The 26,500-nt window shown below is 36.6% G+C and overlaps 1 protein-coding gene across 1 annotated transcript; it reads right to left on the bottom strand.

The window, feature by feature from the left end:
* Positions 1–3,041: 3,041 nt before the first annotated feature.
* LOC136833258 (major facilitator superfamily domain-containing protein 6-like) lies at positions 3,042–23,864 on the bottom strand. Its single transcript, XM_067095170.1, has 11 exons — positions 22,325–23,864; positions 17,911–17,996; positions 15,802–16,170; positions 13,529–13,832; positions 12,963–13,117; positions 11,015–11,205; positions 9,895–10,031; positions 9,614–9,726; positions 8,334–8,585; positions 7,929–8,069; positions 3,042–7,560 (listed from the first exon to the last, which is right to left on the bottom strand). The coding sequence occupies exons 2-11, from the start codon at positions 17,966–17,968 to the stop codon at positions 7,397–7,399; spliced, it is 1,884 nt and encodes a 627-aa protein (XP_066951271.1). The 5' UTR covers positions 17,969–17,996; positions 22,325–23,864; the 3' UTR covers positions 3,042–7,396.
* Positions 23,865–26,500: the final 2,636 nt, after the last annotated feature.

Here is a 26,500-nt window from a genome sequence, read left to right as displayed (position 1 = left end):
TGATCAATAATCAAAAAGCCAAAGAATTCAACGAAATTTGAGTATCTATATATATGCACAGTATATACATATATGCACATATATATATACATATAATATATATATATATATATATATATATATATATATATATATATATATATATATATATATATATATATATATATATATATATATATATATATATATATATATATATATATATATATTATATATACTAAGACGATACACTTTCAACCAGCATCGCAGCATGTAGTTCAAATAAGCCAATTTTCTCCCCAATCTTTTCTCTTCTGCTTCTCTTCATTCTTTTTCTTACTCTGAACTAGTGTCATTTTAACATACCTTACAAGCGCCAAGAAGAAATTTGGCTAGGCTCAGTCAGCTGATGCGTCCCATTCCGTCAAGCGTCCTCATCAACATTTCTGTTATGAGGAAGAAAAGCACTTGTATAACAATCATTCTCCAACAAAAAGTTGATGATACAGTGACAAGAACTCCATGTGTTTGCCAAATGCTTCAGTCACTTTAGTTCCAATGTGCAACCACAGAAGTGGACTACCAGAGCATGAATGCTCTGCCTAGGTGGTTAACTACAGCCTACCCACCACGCCTGAACTCCAGGCCTTTTCTGAAGATCTGAGAAGATAATCACTAACAGGAAGAACTACTTCAAACAGACAAAAACACCGTTACTGATGGAAAAAGCTTGTCGGTTAAACTACCGTATTAACTTCCATGGTAGTGTCTAATTAAGTGCCTCCTATCGTACTTGTCAGGACTTAAGTCCAGCTATTTGTCGAGTCAAGAGTAATTTGATTACTGTTTGAAACATTAATCTAACGAAGTAAGGAATTGTATTTGATTAGAGTAATCCATAAGTGAATTTCAGTTTCACTTAAATACATTACACACACATTTTCACTTTTGTCTTTAATTACTTTGATGGCAATTACCTATTTCTTAATTAAGTCCTTTTCATTAGTTAAACCTACCATTCATATATACCCTCAAATACTATCTTTCTTCACTAACTTCCTCCTCTCATATTTTTCCCTATCCAAAATTCTTCGACAGTTTAACGGAATACATGCTTTAAGGCTTCCCTTTTGTTTCACCTCACAGCAATCTTGGTACGTAAAGAATATACTCAAATCAATGTAGAGGCAGTCCCCGGTTTACGACGGGGGTTCCGTTCCTACAGTGCATCGTAAACCGAAAATCGTCACAAGCCGAAAAATCGTCGAGAATCGTTAAGAATCCTAAGAAAACCTTACTTTTAATGCTTTGAGTGTATTGAAAACGATGTAAACAGCATTTTTATTGAGTTTTTCATAAAAAGATTCCAAATTTTGATTATTCTGCCATTTTGTAGCCATATTTCTTCCGTTGGATCGGCGTCGTAACCCCGGAACATGCGTCATAAACCGGAAAATAATTTCTGATGAACATATTTGAAAAGCGGCGTAACCCGGTGACTGCCATCACATTTTCAAATAAAATAATACAGAGTTGATTACTGTACTTCAGTAATTTCGTACATTCTACAAGTTGGGGAAGAGGTAAATCAAAACAGGGGAACTAAATAAAACAATCTAATGCTTTGCAAGCATTTATTTTTCATATTCCTTTAGTGGGTTAAAAGTACAAGGAGGCAAAGACTCCATGAAAGTATTCAAAATAAACTTCTCCTATAATTAAATTCCTAAACTAAACAAGTTTCAAGAACAAGAAATTGAATAACAGTACTTACATTTTAATATTCAAATAAACTTCAACATTTCTCGTTGCTGTTTTGTGTCACAACCACACGTGCAAAATGCAAGACACATCTCTGGAGACGAGGACAAAGGAAAGGATAACGGAAAGATTCCAGCGAAGATATTCAATATCAGCTCTACCAGAGGCCTGATTTTTAATCTAGAGAAACAAAATCGAGGACAAAATAAAAAAAACTACTTCAGAATTTCCAAAAAGTTACAAAGTCACACCGAGAATTGTTGCGGCTCTTTTGGACAAGTGCAGTAAAAGATATTGATTATGGAAAATTTTTCTTCCAAAATGCTGAAACAGCACAAAAGTTGGCACCACAAATATATATATATATATATATATATATATATATATATATATATATATATATATATATATATATATATATATATATATATATATATATATATATATATATATATATATATAATATATATATATATATATATATATATATATATATATATATATATAATACATATTTTTTTACTAAAACTAAAGAATAAATACTAAGTATACTACATAGATTTTTCATGAGTGAGAAAACCTGCCATATATTTATGAGGAGGCCAAACTAATCAGTAGCATAGAATACTTTGAACTCTGAAAAATTCCACAGTAAAATCTGTGGACTTAATCTATCTAAGATGGTAAGCAAAGTACTCTATCTAATACATTTCATTAAGGCATATAAATACTGTATTCCCTACAATACTGTATTTTGGCAACTTGATTCTGGCACATGAACAATAAGAATAGTTTTGATCTTGCACAAAGCAAGCTAGGATTTATTCCACAGCACTCTCTTAGAGCACTCAGTCAATCAAATCAGATTCTAATACTGAAACATGGGCATGTACCCAAATACACACAAATACATATGTAAACTGCATACGCATGTGTATGAGTGCTTTGTACCCATGTAGGCATGTATATAAGATTGAATATTTAAACAATTAATATACATATATAAGACTGATACATCCTGATAGTCTATACTGTACAATATACAATACATACTGACCAGCTAGGAGTCACAAATGTGTCAATCAAAGCGCTCCTATGCATTGAATACAAGATCTTTTTCTTAAAACTGCCTTATCAAAAAATCACCAACTCTGTTCACTAATCAGATTTAAACATTTCGTCAGCAAAAAATCCTACATTAGACAATGCCACGTACAAAAAATGATTACATCATTATTACGCAGTGTTAAGGTTTCGTTAGAGGGTCAAGGCATCAGGCTGTAAAGGAAAACGAGACCAACGTAATTTACAAAATTTAACTTTTATTATCTTGTGTCAAAAATATTTATCTTTGTTTTGTCACCTCAGGAAATGACACAGTTCCAAGTTTCAAAGTATGTACAGTACAGTAAAAGTGATTTGTTACTCTTCTACTCAGTATGTATCTGATATTCATATTTACACATCCACACAGCACAATTTGAGAAGGGAATACCAAAGTGAAGTATTGAACCTGATAACCTTATTAGTTTTACATCATGAACTTTGTCAATTAAACTCTTAAAGCATGTTTAAAAGATTTTTTCTTAACATTTCTGAAGTTCTACACGCTGAAAGTTGAACTGTTATCATTTTGACATTTCATATTTGGGGAAAAATTTGGTGCCATTCTTTGCAAAATTGATAGTTCCTTATAAACTATTTGCATACACCCTAACTGCATGAATATGGAACCTGCTGGTCAGAAGAAGCCCACATCTAATTGCGCCTGTAACACTACACAATTATGTATATTGTTTTCTTGCCTTTATCCTTAATTCCCTCTTCACATTTATTTTTTCCCGAGTCACCTATTGCGTTAATAAATTTTCAATCCACTAGCTATTTCGAATCATAGAAATTAAAAGTAAACATATCTCCTAAGATGAAATGTATCTTAGAAGTGTTTACTCACAATGAGAAAGGAGACTTCGTAATGCTTTTCTATCTTTTTGTGAAAAATTCATAAGGTAACTAATTTTTTAAATTTAAATTAAGAACAATAACATACATACCACAGTAACAAAAATATACAAGCCATTGACAAGGCATGTCGACCTGAACTTTGGACCAGGTAGTATTTTGAAATTAATTTTTACCATGCACACAACCATCACTAATGTATAACATCATATGCAGCTTGTATTTAATTTTACAGAAAAATCTCTTAAACTGAACAATAATTTTACCGAAAAATCTCTTAAACTGAACAATAACTGTAAAGTACACAGTAATTAGGTCAGATTTTATACAAAATTACTGTTTTTGTTGCTTATCAGAAGGTCCGATTCACAAGGTATTTGATAAGTTAAGGAGAGACCCTGAGAAAAAGCAAGTCATTGTGTGCTGTCACATTCCTGCTTCAACAGCTGGACTGCGGATGAAGCACTGTGCAAAAAACTTCCGTAACATCAGCTGTTTGATGCAACACACAGAACTGCCCTATTCACAGTGAGCTGTTCACCTCTATAGTCAATCAAATCAAGGATGGAATTGGAACATGAAATTTAGGCCAACAGCTAAGTGCTGGCACTATGAGGTCATTCAACACTGCAAATGATATTGAAACAATTGTTAAGAGAGGGTGGAAAGTGAGACGGAAGAGAACATGAATGTGGTATAGTAAATGGAATGAAGGGGGTTGTAGCTAGGGGCCAAAGGGATACTGCAAAGAACCTTGAGTAATGTCTACAGTGCAGCGCACGAGGAAATCAAGGATGGAAGTCCAAGGTCTTCAGGAGCGAAAAATCAATCTTCCTTTGCAAGAAAAACTATAGGACAACATTTTCTGAAATCGGCCTTTATACACAGAACTGCATAATTTCTTGCAAACTTCATTATTTCATTAAGACAGGGAACTCTAAAAGAGGTGTGCTTAACATTACAGTATTGTTATTCAAAGGCAATAAGTCCTTAATATACCTTAATATATACATTGTATATATAAAAATATCACATACAAATGTACTTCAAGTACATTTGTGTATGATACAGTTTTATAGTAAGCAGTTAACATTACAAATATCTTCAGCATATATAATGCTCTACTAGATATAAAATGTCAACTAGAATATATTTTATACCTACTGAGAAAAAGAGCCATACATAATATGAAAGCCCCTGCATGAAAATACATAAAACTCATTCCCCTTTCATTCTATTCATACATGATTAAGGAACTGGACTGGGTATCAGCAAACTGCATGTCATCTCTGCTCAGGACATCTGAGAAGGTTGCTCATGTAAGATTTTCTCACCATACAAAAAGGATGGTCACAACTACAGGTTTTACATAGCCAAAATATCACACTAGTTACATTACAATGCAAACGAACTAACTGTGGAGAGGGATTGTGAATTGACAATACATGACACTGTCTTAAAATCTACTATCTATGGGTGCAGCACAATGGTTTCATACAATGTCTGGCAATTACAGTACCACACTGACCCATGACACACTGGATTAATCTCTTTACTTATGCAACAACAGAATTAAGCAGATCCACCTCTGTTACTGTAGCTCAATAGAATGTGAATAACAGGTGGAACTACCTCAAAAATTCTTCCCAGTATGCAAGAATGGTCAAATACAACGATAAACAGGTCAGTCCTATTCATTTGCTTGGTTAACTATCTATTAAAGATATGTGAATGAGAAAAATTTACCAAAAATAAGTAGAAGAACTTTCTAATTTCTCAGTTCTGTGCATTTTCGAGAGAGATGATATTCAGAGTGCATTTAAAAGTATGTTATACAAAGGTAAATTAGACTTGCCCACCTATAAATTGTCAACTAACATTTGGGGAGTCATTTCAAAATACAACAAACAAAATTTTTAGTTACGGTAACTATCAAGATCAGTGTTCACAGTGCAAGCAATATCCACAAAAATGTTAGAAATACAATGGTTATTGCTCTGTGTCTAATACTGAGTCTCTTATGAATATTTAAGAATTCGTGAAATACTATTTTTCTTGCAACAAACATACTCAGACACTACCTTTTAAATTTGAACCCCCTTCAAAGCCCAGTCCTTCGCAAGGTGCTAATCATAAACTTTTGCATAGTCTAATTCTCATGACTTTGCTTGGCTAAGTTTTCCAAACATAAACTGATTGACTGTTCATTTTGAGTGGACAACATACAAAAAAATCTTGAACATATAAAGTTCAGAGAAATGTTTGAGTTATATAGTGCTGTATATCAAATTTGTCTTCCTTGTACAGAAGACCATTTTTTTTTTCATTTTTCAAATGCCTAGATACAAAAATAGATATATTATTGGTGAAATAATTCTTGAAAGCAGTTGCTTTAGAAGTTCTGCCATCCATATGAAAATTGGCAGCAATTACAAAACACATGACAATTATATTAAAGTAAAGCAAATTATGAATACAGTAAAATAAAGTGCCTTAAATGGAACTTGTTTGGTACGAGTACTTTAGCAATACTGTACTGTACCATACATCTCCTTGATTATATATACTGCTGTATGCAGCATCTGCAACGGAAACAAGTGCCCTCCTAACTTCTCAATTTCTTTTTAAGAGGTCACTGGCTATTAAGAACACATATAAGGTATATTTAGTAAAGAAGCGACCAACAGATTCCATCTGTTTGTGTCTATACCGTATAAAAAAAAAAGTACGCCTAGTATTTTCTTAGCAACATAATGTCCATCCCTACATTTTCCCTGTCTCCTTGAGTATTTGTTGAACCTTAAGGAAAATTAATAGAATACTGAAATATTTAAAGATTTATATAATTATTAATGCAGCAAAGTCTTTTTTCTCTCTCTCTCTCTCTTTCCTCTCTCGCTCCAACCTGGGCTAAGCAAGGCCGTCTCGGCTGCCTTTCGCTGCACCACTTGCCTTATGTCGAAACGTAAAAATAATGCAGTCTTTAATTATTGTCAACAGTGATTTCAGTGTCTCGAACACTTGTAAAGTCAGCATCAGGAATAAATGAATACAGTAATACTACATTACACAAATACTCAGACTCATACCCACACACTCATATATGCAGTGGCATGGCTGCATTAGCTTCTTTGATTAAGCAGTTTATCTGAAACGCTGTAAAATGCAAAGAGCGTTTTGAGCTAAATGTTACGTAAGTGACAGAGAATCACAGATTCTGAAATGATGCAAGATAAGTAATTTATATGGACAAACAACATACACAGAATATTATAATACGTATGTACATCTTGGGAAAATTTTCCTAAATAAATCTAAATCAGCTGCATTAAAAATTTTTCAACTGATGTTGAATGCAAAAATTAAACTCTAAATAAGAAAGATCTAACTGTCTACATAACAAAATGTTTACAATAGCATTTAAAACAATCTATGTCTAACTTTTAAGATAAGTCATTTTTTGTTTTGTAATGTAAACAATACACAGGTACTACAAAATTCAGAATGCAAATGATTAAGAACCACAAGTGAATCATGAAGTCTAGCAAATGCTGAACAGTACACAAGTCTGCCATCACTCAGGACACAACAGATTCATCATCAGCCTAACTTCTATTATAATAATAAGAATAATAATAATAAAAATAATAATAACAATCAAATAATAACAATAATGTAAGTAATACCATAACGATTACTTCAGTTCCAGCGAAACTGTCTCCTCTACAGTCTGGGCAGACTCAATACTTCCTCGGTGGCTTCTGTCGGGATCATCAGCCTCATTGAGGGCCACTTCCTCTTCTGGATCTCTTCCAGTCTCCTCTCTTTTCGGGGACGCCGCAACCCCGTTGGCAAACTCTGTAAATTGGAGAGGGCTGATGAAACTACTGTAAACTATAGGTGAAAGATTTAAAAACATGACTTTTAACAGGAAACTATCTTTATTTTTGTCTAAATGTTCTCAAACAGTTTTTAAAGAAAGCACAATAAGACCTAGTACAGTATGATATTAAGTACACAATTATAGCAACAGTCTAGTACTTCGTACAAAATCACAAAAGTGTTCTCATAAAGAACAAAGCATAGGCATAAATGAGTATTAAATACATATAGGAATAATTGAGTATTAAGCATACTCTTGTAAATCTGAAATGGAGGACATGGTCTGTGCATTACCTTAAGTATTCATCCATGCACAAATAAGATAGATATAAGTGATATCTTACCTTCTGGAGGTGGAAGGAATTTAAGTGACAAATAGTGCAGGATGAAAGTTACGATTGATGCAAAACCCATGACCAAGTACATCTTAGCGCCCCCTAAGGCTTCAAATAACAGACCTCCGAGAAAGGCAGCCAAGGCATAACCTGAAATATGACAGGAGTAAATATTTTCTCAACCTATCCTGTTCACTCTTCTGTTCTTCTAGTCAGGCATCAAATCCTCTACCAATCACTTCTAAATGGCACTGATTACAGTCCATGCAAGCTATGCAATACATTATACCCCTATTTCATTATTACTTATTTTATCCTCTCCTATAATCAAGTCACTACTTATATCATGATTAAACCTAAATAAAATTCATGTCATTCCAAGTTGGCTAAAGGTACCAGAAGTATCTGGCTTACCAAAGCTTTCATAGCAGATGTTGACAATACTCTGGATGGTTGTAGATGTGCCTGGTGGAGAAATTTTTGCAGAGAAGACTACTATTGCCGTGTAACCGAGCCCGTAACATGGTCCATTCAGTAATTCAGTCAGAAGAGTGGCCCAAACAGGGCCATAAAAACCAACCATGGACAAGCCAAGTAGACGGAAGATGTACAAGAAAAATACCAGAGATGTGACTCTCTGCGCTCCTAATTTCCGCATAAACCATCCTGAAAAGATCAATAGTGTGAATACTTCTCTTGATGTGGAAATGGACAAATAATAGAAATGGTTAAACTTAAAATATAAACCTACCAAAAAGTATTCATCAAACCACAATACAGCTTCATGTGGTAGTAAAAAAACACAGGTCCAGTCACCTCTATAACTCTCCTGCAGCATCTAAATGCCCTATCCTTTGCTTCCTTACAATGATTATGAATTCTCCTTTCTACAGCCCACTCAACCATCTTTTAGACATTTAATAGACCTTTTCCTTTGATTCTGCTGTTGGCATTTGCTTATTTGAAAACAGCAAGCATCAGGGACTTCTCTTTCTGCACTCTTTTGCAACTCCCTCCTTTGCTAAGATGAAAATTAATGGATTCAGTCCTGATCTTTGACAGACACTACTGTTTACCTCAAATACTTCTGGTATACCTGTTACCTATTCACTCTAGGTATTGTGTTATGAGATTGTATCATCATTTGCTCAACAAGTCTTTCCAGTACCATATGCTTTGATGTCATTAGCTTATATACTCTTCACATAGTGCCAACGAAAGGGCAGACGTGCATCTTGCAAAGCAAATGAAGGAATGCTGGTAATATGGAATTAAACCACTGGTAATGCTGACAGCATCCACTTCTATCAGCTGCTTAGGGGAAAACTAAACCAGCACCCTTATAAAGTAGTGATGAGCAGGCCACATAAAGTATTGGACATGACACCAAATTTTATCAATCACCCACAGATTTGAGAATGATGATTGGGGTTAAAAAGTGAAAAGCGTGTGACAACCAGCAAAAATCCGGAAGGATTTGATGGCGAACAAGCCAATATTGAGATTGCAGTGAGTGACAGATTCAGGAAATGAATAGGAGGATCAGAAACTCATAAAAAACTGGTAGAAAAATTTGTAAAAAGAGTTTGTACTTTTCATTCTCTCTTTCTCTCTCTCTCCCTCTCGGATTACCCAGTGGTTCTGCTACAACTCACCCACCAAGCACAAACCAAAGCAAACTTCTTTCTACTCACCATAGACAAACATGAAAGGAGCTTCAATGGAACACTGAACAAAGAGAGTGAAACCCTGAAGGAACTTCATATATCTCATTGCACTTGTCCCTCGAGCCATTTCCTCCTGCAGTCTGAAAGTAGATCACGGAAGATATATAAAGCCGTTGAGCCTTCTGGTTTTAGAGATATTGCCACCAACTATGCATGATTCAAGAGAATGTGGGCCACTGAATTAAAATACACACAGAAAATCATTTTTATAGAAAAGGGAATTACATTTGATGGTACAAAATACTTACATGAATATAAAATTGGCCACAACACCATCAAACAAGCCATTCATAATGACAAAGCAGCAAAAGATGAAAAACCTCGGCTGACGGAGAAGAGGCCCAACATCTCTCATGACACTTTTTTCACCTCCAATTTGTGGAACCTGAAAAAAGTAGAGCTTTCTAGGATAACACATCTTTTAGTGTTCAGACATGTTTTTTTATGTAATGCTCCCTAAAATGACATTAAAAGGTTCAACACAAAGTACATTGTACTCTTTCATAATCATTGACCGAATTTAGAATTGATTGTTCAACCACATATGTATTCTACTTTCATATCCATCAGATGAAAAAAAAATCTGAGCATTAACTTTATAAATGACAATAAAACTGTTCATAAATAAAAAGGGAAATAAAAATAAAATAAAAAGCAGTAATATGCGGCAATTTCAAATTCTATTATTCCCAAATATAATTCAAACGAGGCACAATTTCTTGGCTCCAATATAAAGTATCTTTTACAAGTAGGAGTCTTGGAACTAAGAAAAATGTAAAACGTGGTTACCAAATTATATTGAACCTTTTCATATACTGTATTTGCTTAAGAATCATCATGAAATATAACAGAAAACTGTGTATTAGAATGATTCATGTTACCCCTCTTGGGTATAAAAAATTACATGGAGGAAATGGAAAACTTATGGACATGTCCTGTTTCTGGGACTCACAGAAAAGGGGGGCAAGCAATTCCTTCATGGCATTTTCATTTATGTCATGAAAACTTTGTTAACAGGAAAAGCCTAAGTAAATCAGAATTACAAAGAGTAATGTGATGATAATTATTGAGAAACGAAAGGCACGTTCACAACTGTACAACCTGTACAGGATATAACCATTCCTTCCATTGCCTGAACACAAAGTCAGACCATCAAAAGAAGAGTTCCCTCTCATGAACTTGGATACGGCCATGTCTAGGTGCTTAAAAACCAAAGGAATTATACCTCAAAAGTTACACAATTCAAGATTTACTTCTGAGCATTATCAAGCCTTGCCAAACTTTCATTCGCAGAGTTGCTAGATTTTTGCACAAACCTTCTACAGAACAGAAAGGCTTTAAAGACTTACTACCATCTCATCATTATACCTTGAGAGAAGAAGCACAAGTGACGATATCCATGGATCCCAGAATGAAGACCAGAAGAAACGCCGGGGTATAGTTTTTCGTGATGGAAGACCCGGACCACAAATCTACGAGCAGCCCGCTGATGGGTCCCATGAGACCCCATCCTACAGTACCCCAGGCCCTCTGAGAGCCGTAACTGCCTTGGTTATCGCCTGCAATAATGATTACATAATTAGGGCCCCAGAAAATGAAAAATATAAGTCCAGTTTTTACTCCAGCGTCTGTGCATCTGTTAAAGTTCTAAGACTTATTTATTCAGGCAAGTCTCTAGTATTCTGTTTCAATATTTTCTTAAAGAATTCTCAACATAAATACACCAACTTATTTATTCAGGCAAGTCTGTAGTATTCTCTTTCAATATTTTCTTAAAGAATTCTCAACATAAATACACCATTCTCTATAACTATACATGTAAGACTTTTTGACTGTGAACTAATGTTTCACCATTCATTCAGACCTCATAAACCAAAAGTATTTTAGCTTATTTGTGTGTACAGTACACAGTAACCCCACAACTTATTACAGGTCAGTTTATCAGGCTTATTTCCATCTCAGCTTCATTATTATGGTAGTAGTCTCTGGTAGGCTATCTTTTCAAACATAATGCAATTTGCTGATAAATAGTTATACTGAATAATAAAGAGAAGGTACTGTCTTGTCCAGTCTAGAAAGAAGTTTTGTTACACATCTCTTATGTAACTTATCAGATGGCCACACCACTAAAGCAGCCGATAAGATAAAAGCCTACTGTAATCAGAATAAGATTTTCATTGTACATGTAATTGAGTAAGAGAACTTTTAGAGATAAAAGGCGAACATGTTAGGTACCAAAATGGTACGATCTAAAAATTGCAACAGATTTCCTGTTGTCCATATCTCTCAGGGAGAAAGGGTTCACACGGCACTGCATTCAAGTACAAACCAGCTTTCCAAGTGCTGAAGGTTAGCGTGGCATGAAAGGCACTTCTGACAAGGCTAAACATGACATTTCCCACAGTTGACAGATAACAGGGCTCCCCTTTCAACAAAGTAACAGATAGTGAGGGACGTTTGAAAAGACTGCCTGCTTGAGGAATGTTAGATTAGAAGGATTCGATTGGGTTGCACCATCCAGATACAAAGACCTAAGTGCACTGTTGTGAAATGTGAATCATTTATTTGTTTCTCAACACTTCCAGCCCCAAGGAAATTTTGGTTTCTCCCAAATATTTCTGGACTTGCTTGAGCTTTAAAATATCTAGATTTTGAATAACTTCCAGCTGAGAAACTTCAAAAGCATCACAACAGGAAAATCCAGGGAGTTTTAACTTCCCAATGACAAAAGGAATAATACAAAATTATCAAATAGTACTTCGGAAATGGAAACAACACAGCAGATTCTCAGAGATAATGTTTGTTGAGAGTAGTGAAAGTGCAACTGCTGTTTTAGAGGCAAACCAAAAAATAAAAATATCATAAAATTGGCTATATTAATTCAACCATAATCACAGTGGCTGTACACTTATTATTATTATTATTATTATTATTATTATTATTATTATTATTATTATTATTATTATCCTGTGGTTTATCCAAAAGGGCACAAATTACATAGCAAGCTCCTGCATTTGAGAATATCTATATATAATATAAAAATGGGCTAAGATGACATTTACAAGCATAAATGTACATTAAAATAATGATTAATAAAACAAACACAGTCAAGAGAAATACATACTAATAAAGAAAATGTATAAGTGTATTCGGAAGAACAATAAAAAAGTAAACGCTATATAACACATAAAAGATAAGTACAAAACTACATAAACAAATTAACTAAGAACTCAGAAAGGAAGTGGAGGAAAATAAAATGAACTTTACTCTATTACTGTGCCAATGCTCAGAGGAATGTTTAGCAACAGCTCCTTACTGGTAGAATCCACCGCAATGGCATCCGTGATGGAAACACCTGTGGCGAAGGATATCTGTCCAAACAGCAGCAGGAAAACGTACACCCAGAACTCCCAGTAGTGCCACGCAGCTTCACACTTCTGCCCAGACATGTTTGCTCGGGAACACACCAAACTGTAACAGGTTTGAAAAGAGACCTCCATTAACATACATCTTTTCAAGACGAGTGGCCTGGATTTGAGCAGTCTTGACTACCTTGGGTTCTCCATTGTTAAAAGATACATACTAGAGAAGTATAACTACCTTCTGAGTACACAAAGCATACGGGACACTGAGGGTATACTGAATTAATGTCATCTCTAGCAACGTCTTCAGAGGAAAAAATTGATTCAAATAAAAACATATATAACAGCTATTTATTTCATTTGAACAAACATCAAAGGAGCTATGAAGGTAGCTATGGGAAAAATGTTTTTATCAAATGGAGCTCATATATGTACAAGATACTGTTCATCATAATTAGGCACTCTCGTTTGCGTATTTCAGAAACAGATCTACTTTACATATCTGATTCTAGAATCGTACCTTACATTTTCACTCATGTGATCCCAGGATATGTTAATACCCTCCAAATGATAAAGATGACCTTTGGCAATGTCATAAGGAATTTCTGTAGGGACTGTCCAGTTGAGCATCGTGACATTGTCTCGACTGACCAAATCTTCATCAGTCGGGAGGACGTCTGATGGATCAGTGGCTATCTGGAATTCTTGGTCTCCGTCGACTTTCCTGGCTTTGATGTTTCCTCGAGAGCTATTCCCACTGATGCACATCCACGGCTCGCTACACAAAGTTACACAATCCCACGCTACAGCTATGTAACAGCTTCCTGTAGATGGTGACTGAAAGATCATTACTTCAACCCACAATACTCAAAAGAGCAAATAAATACATCAACTTTAATTTACTCATGTAATATTGTAATGAAATCATTGTACTTCATCATGTTTCCTTTCTGTGGATAAGAAATATCTGGAGTCCTGCATGAAGTGTAATAATCATCTAAACCTTAAAAACAATGACACAAACTTAATACTAACAATGTATGCACATCTGCTATTCCTTTCTGTACATTTTTACAGCAAATGAGCAAAGCACATCTTGGAGAGAATGTGGTTTGGTTACATTCAAGCTCTGGGTCTAACAAACTAAGCAATGATGTACAGTACTAGAAAGCAGTGTGGATGTCACCATTCTCTCTCATCAACGAACAAATCAGACGAAGACATTGCAACAAGACAGTGAGAATTCAAGAACCTTGCAATGCCTAGTGTAACAATTTTCAGAAAACAAATAAGAGAAGCTTCGTTATGGAAATGAGAATGTATGTCTTTCCATCTGAAGCATAAGAACAATTCTAAGTACATAATATAAAAGATTATGAAGTAAATAATAAAAAATTTGGTACAAGAAAGCAAAACAAAACATAAAATAGAACTTTATGGACTGAAGATACAGATAGGGTATAAATAAAGGACTTGACTGACAATCTGCTAGTGGTTTCTGTCCTGTGCAATATCATAAGAGCTCTGAAGCTTAAAAGCTTGAAGAACAACTTTGGAACAGACATGTGAGTGAGCATGCAGCCACATTATGGAAATAATTTAAGGTGAACTGACAAACCAAGAAAATTACGTAAAAAAACAAACTTTTAGTCCAAAGACAACATTGCACTCAACTGTAAATCATATTTAATGTAACAGGCTTCACCTATTCGTGGATTTTTCTGTGGAATGTACGTACACATTATTCGAGGGAAATTCGCCTATTCGCAGTATTTTTCATAGAGAAATATTCACTAATTACTGTATTTTCATATCATTTTTGCGACTAAATGCACTTTTTGTGATAAAATGATTAAAATACTCAGGTATGTAAAAGCATTTTTTGAGGGGGTTTTTGGTGTTTGAACTACAAAATAGGCAGTTATAAGCATTTTTTGAGGGGTGTCAAAGTATTCGCGGATTTTAGCTATGGGGAGGGGGTTCTGGTATGCATTCTCCACGAATACCAGGGGTCAACTGTAAGCAAAAAGTCCACATTCCATGATCAATAACAAGCAGTTGCTGATTTTCCAAACATTAGACGAAAAAAATTGTAATTCTGGGCATGAAAAATCACTTCAGCTGCAATGACAACAAAGAGCCAATTCTATATATTACATTACTTAAACCTATTTTTGAAGCTGTAATGAAAACAAAGTGCCAATTTTGTTTTCATTACTTGGGTCTTTTTTAATGTAAATTCTAAAAAAATTCCCATTTTATTTTTTGGGAATTTCATTCATCAAATATCTACATGAAAAAGAAACTGCTTATTGCAAAGTAGATGGCATCATCCTCTGTCAAGGTTAGAGACACAATACTTCATTGGGGTAGAGCTTATGGTGTTCCTGTCTACCATTTCCTTTTATCTGCTACCTTTGGACTCCTCCCATCTACATAGCTGTTCCACTTCTTTAACTTTACTTCCATCCCATTTTCATATTTTGTTTAAGAACTAATCCTTCGGAGGAGCTAACGGTCTTGAAACAATTCAGTGGTCTTCTTAAACTACTTTAAAATAAACTAGAAATAATAAAATAAATGACGAACAATAACACTAAAAGCAGAACTTTGCCGCCTGCAGGTCTCTCTCCCAATATCATTATAGTACTCTTTGGACACCAAGTGGCCTCTTGTCATGACAAAACCATGCAACAAAAACTAGAGTATATCTTGCAAAACCTGTCACAAAAGTGTCCGAAAGGATGAACAATTTTCTATCATGTAATAATTTACCAACAGAAACAAACTGACCAGTATCATAGGACAACAGCAGAGGCTGCGAAGTGAAATCTGCCGTGGCAGCCCTGCTGTCCCCAGAGAAGGATACCCTGGAGGGCGCTTTAGACTTGACAGATGCCCTTACAAGCTGCCCGCTGAGGACGGGCGTCTCTCTCATGGGGGGAATGAACCACACGGAAGTATAGCAACAAACCATCAGCGTTAACGTGACCAGAAAGATGCCTTTCCTGTACTTGGGGAAGGTGTCAGCCAAGGCCGCTATGATAGGCTTTCCAAGCACAGTCATGAGGAGGATGATAGCTGACAGTGTCCCTTGAATGGACACGGGTATCCCAAGCTGCGCTGCTACCACTATGATGAAGGGCAGTATGGGGGCCATACCTACAACAAGAGAGAAGTCACAAGGATTAGTCGGTGCTATTTTGGCTTGTTATCTAAGCGTCAACTTCTCCGAGGCGCTAGTACTAAAGATGGAGGAAGCTCCTTGGGGCGCTGTGTTTAGTACTAGCCTGCTCATGGATCAAAGTATTATGTACACCCACTTCTATATTGTGTGGTCGACAAATTATATTAATAAACGATATCTTCGTGCAGCCATCTACTTTACATTTACCATAAGGTGCTTACTACCAGCACCTCAGAGTAGTTGATGCTTAAATAAGCCAAAGTAGCACCGATTAGTCTAAAAGATAAAATCACTTGTGTTGACACGTCACGGGTTTTATTAACCTAAGCAGTGTTATTAAAAGCAAAAGCATAAGGTCCTCTATCATGGTCTCAGCAGTGGTACTGACATTATGCTCAAGAGACATGCAAAATCCCGATGATCAAAGCTGCCGCACTACTTTCAGTTCCCAAGCTGATCCGAAGGTGGGATTGGCCAAGAACGGCTAACTACTTTGCCCATATTGAGAGATAAAGATAATGACAACTTTTCTGCTTTGGGTTCACTAATCCACAGCTTCTTACAGTTCGATAACTGTTTAGAGGTTCAGACTCTGGGTCTGAAACAGTTAACCCTATTGATATAAGTTACAAAGATGAAACGATGAATTTCTGCGCCCCGAATTAGTCTACGAATTAAAGTGAAAAATACAGCATCACTGCTTTTGCCATGTGTGTATTAGTGTACAAATGATAAATCTGCATAGTATCAGGCCATGAAGTAAAAAAAAAAAAAACCTGGGTAAGGATATCTCATCTCAAATTACGAATTGAGTTTAAGTCTGTGTAAACACTAGATAAAGGGTGAGATTCAACGAAAAACTAAGTGTCCATTAAATGCTGTCTAAAGAACATATCCGGGCAACTTGACACTATAGGACTAGAGATCATCACTTCTAGCATTTACTTAGAAAACAGGTTTTATGGCTTCTTTACAATTTTACTGATCATTACCTTTATTGTTCACACTAATTCCCCACAAGAAACAAAAGCATTTAAAGTAAGGCTTGAAATGTTTTATCAGCACCCCTTTCCATCACGATACCAGTTTTTTAAAAATAATTTTGCTGGGCATGCGATGTGACTCTTTCCCGCATTACCTAAGAACTACCCTATATTTGTCTAAGAACTAACCCATTTTTTCTTTCCTGTACTGCCTACGATGTTTCTTTTCTCTATTGTCTAATATCAACCACATTTTTCCTGGTGAAAGTTAAGCAGTGTAAACACCTGAGACTTTTAAAAATTAATTTTGCATCGTCAGTCTCTCGTATCTGCCTCCTGGCCACAGAGCACTGACGTAAACTGCCCTTACATCAATATATTGACACTGTGGACTCAATTGAACCTGGTAAGTAGGCAACAACCTGTGCTCAGTGCCAAAAATAAATTCTTAGGCTTCTCCAAATGACCGTATCAAGATAGATAACATTGGATATCTATGATTTCAGTAAATTAGAGTGCTGTAGTCTTAAAAAACTGTGCCATATTTCTTTCTTGTCAAGTAAACTCACCGAACACTGTACATCAAGTCATATATAACTGGCGAATGTGGAAAGACGTTGTTTTTATCAAAATTAAAAGAAAAAAATAGCTCTCCAGATTCCTACCGACAGAAGAGAAACCAAATTCAAAACATCGAAACCAAAAAAACTTCAAACCCGCAGGGTTACTTACATCCCAAGAAGAAGAAGTAGTGGATTTTAAGAGGTACCAATCGCCTGTTGATCTTCATGGCTGTCTATGTTAGAGGCTCACACTACCTGCAAGTGAGAAAAGATGGCTTTATAAAATTAGTCTCGTGTTGGTTTAATGGTTTATAGACAGATATGGGCCCTCGGCCTAAGGTGGCCCGTAAGATAGGTAAGGTGTGAAAGGGACTAGAAGGCCTGGTGTGGACCTCCCGGGATCTTCCGAAATAACAGGGGCAAAATAGTCTTCACTCAGGACACGAGAGCAGCCAGGTGCTATATGAGAGAGAGAGAGAGAGAGAGAGAGAGAGAGAGAGAGAGAGAGAGAGAGAGAGAGAGAGAGAGAGAGAGAGTCTACACTTACGAAAACATTATCATCTGGATAAACTAAGGCAAAGTTCGTTCAGATCTCTCGAGTGGATAGTCGGACCTTACAAGCTAAGTTACATTCGTTTAAAATCATTAAAATAGGTACCAGGAAGATTCGCAGTTAAACTAAAATATGATGAACCAACATATCTGAGAAACTGCTTAAGCTTCTTTAGACCCGAAATGAATAATGTAATCAGACATGCAAGTGAAGCATATAGGCTATTTGAACCTAGAACAAATTGTAAGTCAGGCGAGAGAGTATTTGTACACTGCGCACCAAGAATACGCAACAAAATACTGCCTGAAGTGAAGAGCTACAAGGACAATGCAAATTTAAAAAGGAACTAAAGATTCTCCTATTCTGCAAGAGCTACGATACTGACAAGAAAACACTGAAAGACAATTACAAAATATAAGAAGCACCTTATTTTGAAAACGTACAAGGACCCGCCAGAGAGGGAATTATCCCTGTGGAGGGCTGTACATAAAACCAAAGTGAAACAAAGTGAAACTGTACACCAGCGCTTTTTGTATGTTGGCAATTTCAGCCTAAGAATCTGTAGCATTCGGTATACAGCACTGGGCTTACAGTCTGCCACACTGTTACGTAAAAAAAAGGCCGAGCCTTGACTCATAATTTCTCTTCATTAACCCGACCAAAGACGGTTCACTTTAGGCTAAAGTGATGTTCAAAACGCTTGTACATAGAGAGAAGAAACTTGAGGCAAAATACATGTGGAAATACTTCAAATAAAAAAACAGGAATATCGGTCTAAAGGCCGCATAAAAAATAAAACAGGTTTACGATAGAAGAAAAAACCAGTTACTGTGATCTGACACCTGGCGCACGTGACCAATCGGATGTAATGAGAGGAGGAGAAGAAGAAGAAGAAGAAGAAGAAGAAGAAAAGAAGAAGAAGAAATTCAAGTACAAGGTATGAGAACCAGCAGAGCCGTTTCCAAAGGCATAACCCTAATACTTCTACTACTACTATATATTACACTTCTTCCGCATCAGCGAGACACGAAGACGCGAAGAGTAATATAAAGGTAGAGGAAGAAAAAAAATTAAAAACAAAATTATGAAGAGGGGCAGGGGAGTGTATTTACCTTGAAGTTAATGAAGAGGAAGACTTAGGGGAAGAGCCTTGCCTTAGGAGTTAAAGTGATATTGCCAGTATACAATGTGCAAGGGATTATCCTGCACCCACTTACTTTATGGCCGAGATGACTATTGATTACAGAGAGAGAGAGAGAGAGAGAGAGAGAGAGAGAGAGAGAGAGAGAGAGAGAGAGAGAGAGAGAGAGAAGAATTTAGATCACAATGCTGCACTAAGAGAGAGATGTATAGAGAGAGAGAGAGAGAGAGAGAGAGAGAGAGAGAGAGAGAGAGAGAGAGAACATTTTATACTAATGAACATGTATATGTGTATATATATATATGTATGTATGTATATATACATATATATATATATATATATATATATATATATATATATATATATATATATATATATATATCTATCTCTATCTCACAAAGCCTTGCTTAGACACAAAATTAATTATCAATCAACGTTCAAGGTCCAACACAACCTGAAGAGGCGCACACGACAGAAAATGGATATTTACTCGACTCTAAAAATACCTCCTGTGCAATTATGCACAAAAGACTCGACTTCCGGCCTGCCATCAATAACCCCAAGAGCAGAGACGTCAGAACTTAATTGATGTACGTACCTGCGTGCTGCTTAATATCACCTGTCCTGAAATAATGAACGTTTACCTTTCATGTAACGTCATATACGAACTTTTCCCCTTGGCACATATTATGTAGTAGCGTCAGAACCGCATTATTATTATTATTATTATTATTATTATTATTATTATTATTATTATTCAGATGAATCCTATTCGTATGGAACAAGCCCACTACAGGGGACATTGACTTGAAATTCAAGCTTCCCAAAAATATATTATTATTATTATTATTATTATTATTATTATTATTATTATTATTATTATTTAGATGAATCCTAATCGTATGGAACGAGCCCACCACAGGGTACACTGACTTGAAATTCAAGCTTCCAAAGAATATTATGGTGTTCATTTGAAAGATGTAACAGAAGGTAATAGGAAATACAGAAATTACTGTAATATACCTCGACAACGGTGACTTTAAACAGTAGTTATGTACTAGATTACTTATGGGTATCAGCTAGAATGTGGCTGACGAGGGGCACTGTAATCACAGTTCGCTACAATGTCTCATAGTACAACTTTGTTAAATTTGGGGTCTGCTACAATCAGTAATTCGTTACTGAGAATATTAACTTTAAACATCTAGATTAGACAAATAAATGAACAAATAAATAAATAAAACAACTATACCCTGCTTCTTTGTTTTAAAGCGAGTCACTGCCCACATTCCGCTTACATCATTGCAACTAATTATGCCTGGCAAGTCACACTGGACGAGATATAATAAGTTCTGGGCTCCTTAACCTCCCTTCCCCTTCCCCCCCTCCTCCACAACTCATCTACAAACACCACACCAAGTCACTTACAAAGCACCAGGCACATTTCATTTAGATTCAGTTGCTCACGCAAGCAGCACATTGATAAACCAATGAAATTGCGAGAGCTTCAGAGGAAAATTCCTGCCTGGTTGCAGGGGAAGATTCCCCCGACCCCCACCCCGCCAGGGCTTGGAAGGACCATGAGAAACAAAATGAACGGCATACATACGTATGCATTAATGACAAGGCCGACTGATAAAGGCAAAATGCCGATAAGACACCTGCGAATCTACGCGGTTCATAAGGGGAGCAATGGATCTGTCTTATCGGAACACCCCCACACACGCCACACAAGCGCACGCCGTCTGATTAGGCTCGATTCTGTCGACATTTTCATCCCACCCTCTCCCCCACTTGTATATTTCTCAACTTCCAACGGCTCGTCCGAAAACTGTGAAAAAAAAAGTAGAGTTAAAGAATTCGGACAGCCAAGTAGGAAGAGCCCTTTGGGAATGAACGGATGGAGGCTATAAAGGCAAGAGATCGTGACATATCATGTCGAAACTGTGCCCGGCCTCATTGTCACCATTTTCCTAAGCCTATCCAGCTTTTCACTCGTGTGTATGTGTATGTGTGTGGAGATAGCACTCTTTTGTTCCAAAATTGTCTACAAATTCAGCTACATTTGCAGCATAACAACGTATTTTATTTGCATACCCGGAAATCTGCATAATTACCATTTTCATTCTGGCTGGGCAGTGAACCCGGTGTTTAACTCGAGTGACGCAAGAACGTTGTCAAGGTTACGTTGACGATTTGTTTGGCACTGTTCCCTTCCATTAGGAACTAAGCCCCCTCTCTCTCTCTCTCTCTCTCTCTCTCTCTCTCTCTCTCTCTCTCTCTCCAATAACATCATACTGAACCCACTGGCTTATCGATATCATGACTGCAAGATATGCAATAAAAGTTATGACTGCGATTTGATATCTGTCATATTATGACATTGCAGACAAAATAAAAAAATGAAGCCACACGGAAACGTGTTTACGATCATTAAAGCTGCTGTAGTTCACCTGCGCTTGGCACACACGTTGCCAGGTAATTACTTCGGCAAAGTCGCATGATTTTTTTCCCAATTACAGTAATAACTGTCAAGCCCGCAATGACACACGACATTGCGGTATTTCCATGTCCCCGTACTGTATACGTCACGGTAGAAAAAAGTGAACACCGGCATTTAATTTTCCAGTGACTTGATCATCTTTAAAAACATAATTCAATTCAAGCTGATTTCCTCAGTTCGAACGTAGGTCTATGGAACAAATGACAAGCGGACCTATCCGAGCCGGTAGGGGGTAGGGCTGTGGTTCGGCAAGGAGGGAGGGAGGAGGAGGGGCGGGGACGGCTTTCAATGACGTAACGCCAACCCGACAAATTCAGGGAGGGGGGAAAAACCCGAAGGAGAACAGCATCGGAGCGTTCAAAAACCGAAGTAGACGGACGACTCACCTGCGGAATCCAGGACGTGCCGACACGCCTTCGAGCCAGAAGGTGATGGTGAAGGAGAAGAAGGGGAGGAAGAGGAAACCGAAGAATGGCCGTCGGAGGAGCGCGTAGGGAAACGGCGAGAAGACTCATCGGCGCCATGCACTGAACACTACTCCCGATAAAGGTCTGGGGAGATGGACCAGGACAACACCAGGCTAACAACACAACTCGCGGTGTTGTGGCCCCGGGAACGTCAAGTCTTCTCGTCGAGCCGGCAGGGTCCCCCTCCCTACCCACAGCCACAGCAGCAGCAGCAGCAGTCATGTATGCCGCCGCGTCTGCTGCTGTCGCTCCGCGGTCGATGGGCTGCTGCTGCTGCTGCTGCAGCAACAGCAGCACCTGTTTTCTGCTGCTGCTCATAATGACAGCCGATCTCACCGTCTCATCCTGGTATTATTACTAATGCCGTAGTCACGTCATTTCTCTAAGATTATAGACGTGGTCTTCACGTCACTCTCGCTAACGCTAATGGGCGATGCGTCGAGCGCGATTGCTTATCTTGATGGGAAACTGCGATAGAATTCTCCCGAGGTTTCAGTCATGTGACTCATAATATTAACTAGACCAAGACGAGAAGCGCCGCATTCATGCTGTGAGTCCTAAGGGCGACCGTCCGGACGACGGAAAAAAAGAAAAATGACCATAGAATGGAATGCCAACGAGTGACGTCACATGACGTCACGATCATTCTTCCGTCGTAACCACGAGCAAAGGCCAATTTTCGTCGTAGGATACAACATATGCTTCGTCTGATCTTGATTGTACAGCCATCATTAATATCTGCACTGGCCCTGCCAGCCTCCCTTCCCCCTCCCCAACCCCCACCAACCCACAGTGCCGAAAATCGTTATGTGGAAGTAGGAAGAGATTGCGCATGCGTGGCGAGCCGCCATTTCGTGAGCCTGTCTATGGAAGCCAGAAGAAGCTGCCGCAGCCGCAGTAGACCAATGGCACCCTTAGCGGTAAGACCTGTGAATGGTGCCAAGGAGTGTGAGAGGGTACTGTCCAAATGTTGATCATTAAAAGTACAAACGTTTTTATACTTATTACAGGTATTTGCAAGTGAAATTCCCCTGCGTCTGGTGCTTTGTTCTTTCTAAATACATATTAGTTTCATCCAGAATAAAAATGTTTGACAGAGTCACCAAAGAAATATAATAAAATTGATAACGATAATACAAGGGACATATCAAATGGTCACGCCTTAAAATGACGCTAATATTATCATCAGTTAAGCAAGATATCTGTAGGGATTATATCTAACACGAATCCACATTATTGTATTATTATTCAGAAGATGAACCCTATTCATATGAATTATTGATTACAATGCTTCACACTATGATAACAGTATTGCGTGGTTACTAATATTGTTTTGTAAGGTATAAATACATATTTTAAACTGACATAAGTAATATATTAGTATTATGTATACAAAAATGAAATCAAAATTATTTTACTGACGCAACAGGAAGAGAGGACGGCTGATTTCAATAATAATAATAATAGTTTCTGCACTACATAATCACGCTTTTGTTAAGTCCTCTCTCTTTAGTGACTATTATTATTGCTAATAGTGCTAAATGGCTATTATTGTATCTAGCATTCCTACACGATTGCTATTTTTGCTAATATTGCTAAATGACTATCACCATAGCTAAGACTGCTAAATGACTATTGTTATTAATATTGCTAAATGACTATTATTATTATTGCTAAATGACTACTATTATTGCTATTATTCCCGCTATTAATACTAAAGACTTGTTATTGCTAATATTGCGACATGACTATTTTTTGCTAATACTGGACAGGACGAAACAGATTAAGGTCAAGATATACGAACAAAAAACGACAGGACATTCTGCGGTATACGTCAGCGACTGTAAAACGACACAGAACATCATATATCAAATGTCAGCGACTACAAAACGACAGATGGCGTTCTGCGGGAAACTTTAGCGACTATAAAACGACAGATGACGTTCTGCGGGAAACTTTAGCGACTATAAAACGACAGATGATGTTCTGCGGGAAACTTTAGCGACTACAAAACGACAGATGTTGAAACGTTCGACAGATGATGTTCTGGGAAACTTTAGCGACTACAAAACGTTTCTCAAGGCGACAAATAGGACGTTTAGTTGCCAGGGTTTGGAGCGACTAAAGCGGCAATAATATAAAAACGACAGCAAAAGAGATTCAGCGGCGAGAGTTCTGCAGTAATAGTAAGTATATAAGTTAGCGGCCGAAACGACACGCAGAGAGAGAGAGAGAGACTACAGAAACCATTTATATATATATATATATATATATATATATATATATATATATATATATATATATATATATATATATATATATATATATATATATATATATATATATATATATATATATTTATCATCAAATAATATATTACTCGTAATTTGCAGAGGAAGGCTATTTTTTCAATAATAATAATAATAATAATAATAATAATAATAATAATAATAATAATAATAATACATTTCTTCAGGTTATTTATTCATTAACCTCCGAGAAATTTTCTTCCCACTTCGTCAATAATAAAACCATAAGACAAAACTAAAAATCAATTTCAATATGAACACTGCCGCTCCCACCTGACCGTAGAGTTCCATGGAAAGCCCAGAATCGTTAAATCTAAACATTGTTTTTTTTTCTACTTCCCGTCTTCTGCGGGCCTGGGCTTACAGACGAACACTGGGCTTGCTATGAACTGAAAAAAAATAAAGAAATGTGAATCTGTCTTTGTTTGAAAAAAACGTACAAAATATCAAGCTTTACATCTGAAATCATTGCAAGCTGAAATGTCACAAGATTTTCAATGATACTGGTGAATTATCCAATAATAATAATAATAATAATAATAATTTCCACATATGAAGTCGAAGATAAGAGCAAAATAACGAACAAAAATTGGAACAAACTCAAATAACAAAGTAGTATATCAGATAAATATTTAAAAAGCAGAAATTAAGCAAGTCAGTGTGGAAAAATTGGACAGCTTTCACAACGGAATACAATTGTATATGTAATATATCATATTTATTAGCATAATAGACATTTCACTTTTATTCGATTTCCTCTTCAACTCTTCACTGGAATATTTTCTAAGCTTCTGGAATTATTTCCTGTCCCTCCTTGTCTCCTCTCCTTCATTACTCTCTGTTCTATTTCTTCTGTTTCTGCTCCTTATTCTTTCTTCTTCTTTTCCTAATCAACTTCCTTCCACTTTTTATTTCCCTCTACATCTGACCAGGATCTGAACCTGTGCATTTTACTCTAAATTTATTTACAATTATTACATCTTGCGTCACAGAGAGAGAGAGAGAGAGAGAGAGAGAGAGAGAGAGAGAGAGAGAGAGAGAGAGGTGACCATATGAATCTACCGAAGAAACTCGGGTCTATTTAAGCGGCAGGACGTGAAAACGGATTCATCGCTGAAAGCCGACCCCATTTTGTGACTACGAGGAGTTAAGTGCAGTTATCATTCAGTTTTCTTTGTTTTTTCCCATTCTTTCTCTCTTACGCCTTGGGCAACTTTTAATAGAGCAGGGGCGTTGTTTACAACGATTAATGAAAATATTTACTTCAAAGCCCAAAATAAAAACGTCACTCAAGGATCAAGAAGATTACTCAAAAAATATTAATGCTACGAATGTGAAAAATTATCTTCGTTTAATGGCGATAGGATTAACTTCTCCTTTTCAGTGACATACTTTGATACAGATAAACAAATTCATTAATTAGTAGATAAATAAATAAACATGAAACTTAAGAGAGCACTCTAGCACCAAACATGTGTTCATTAGTGCAGTTTTCGTACGCTGAAAGTAATTCGGGACTGGTCTGCGCACGAAATCGCCGACTGTGTCGCATTGTGTCCAGCACGACTTCGTACTTACGCATGTGCAGCTTTCCCTATGATAAAACGTTAGTTATCTCTCCTGCTATCTTATTTTCATTACCTTTTTATAAAGGCTTCATTACTTATTACTCACAGCAATCTGTAAAAACAAATAAAACTTGATTTTTCACTGCCAGTGCCTAACCAATCTTAGGTATTACTCAAAAATCGTCAGTGATAATTTTCTATTTTAAATGAACTGAGTA

This window comes from Macrobrachium rosenbergii, chromosome 51 (genome assembly GCF_040412425.1).
Source record: "Macrobrachium rosenbergii isolate ZJJX-2024 chromosome 51, ASM4041242v1, whole genome shotgun sequence".
NCBI lineage: Eukaryota > Metazoa > Arthropoda > Malacostraca > Decapoda > Palaemonidae > Macrobrachium > Macrobrachium rosenbergii.
The sequence above is the reverse complement of the archived record's forward strand: the minus strand, read 5'-3'. Positions and strand labels throughout refer to the sequence as shown.

What these genes read in the sequence shown, in the direction of transcription:
- LOC136833258 (XM_067095170.1), bottom strand. Translation starts at nt 17,968, where the DNA reads ATGAAGATCAACAGGCGATTGGTACCTCTTAAAATCCACTACTTCTTC. An exon ending in CACATGAGTGAAAATGTAAG is followed by an intron (nt 13,118 to 13,528) that starts GTACGATTCTAG and finishes AACCTGTTACAG; the next exon opens with TTTGGTGTGTTCCCGAGCAA. An exon ending in CATTGCGGTGGATTCTACCA is followed by an intron (nt 11,206 to 12,962) that starts GTAAGGAGCTGT and finishes TCATTATTGCAG; the next exon opens with GCGATAACCAAGGCAGTTAC.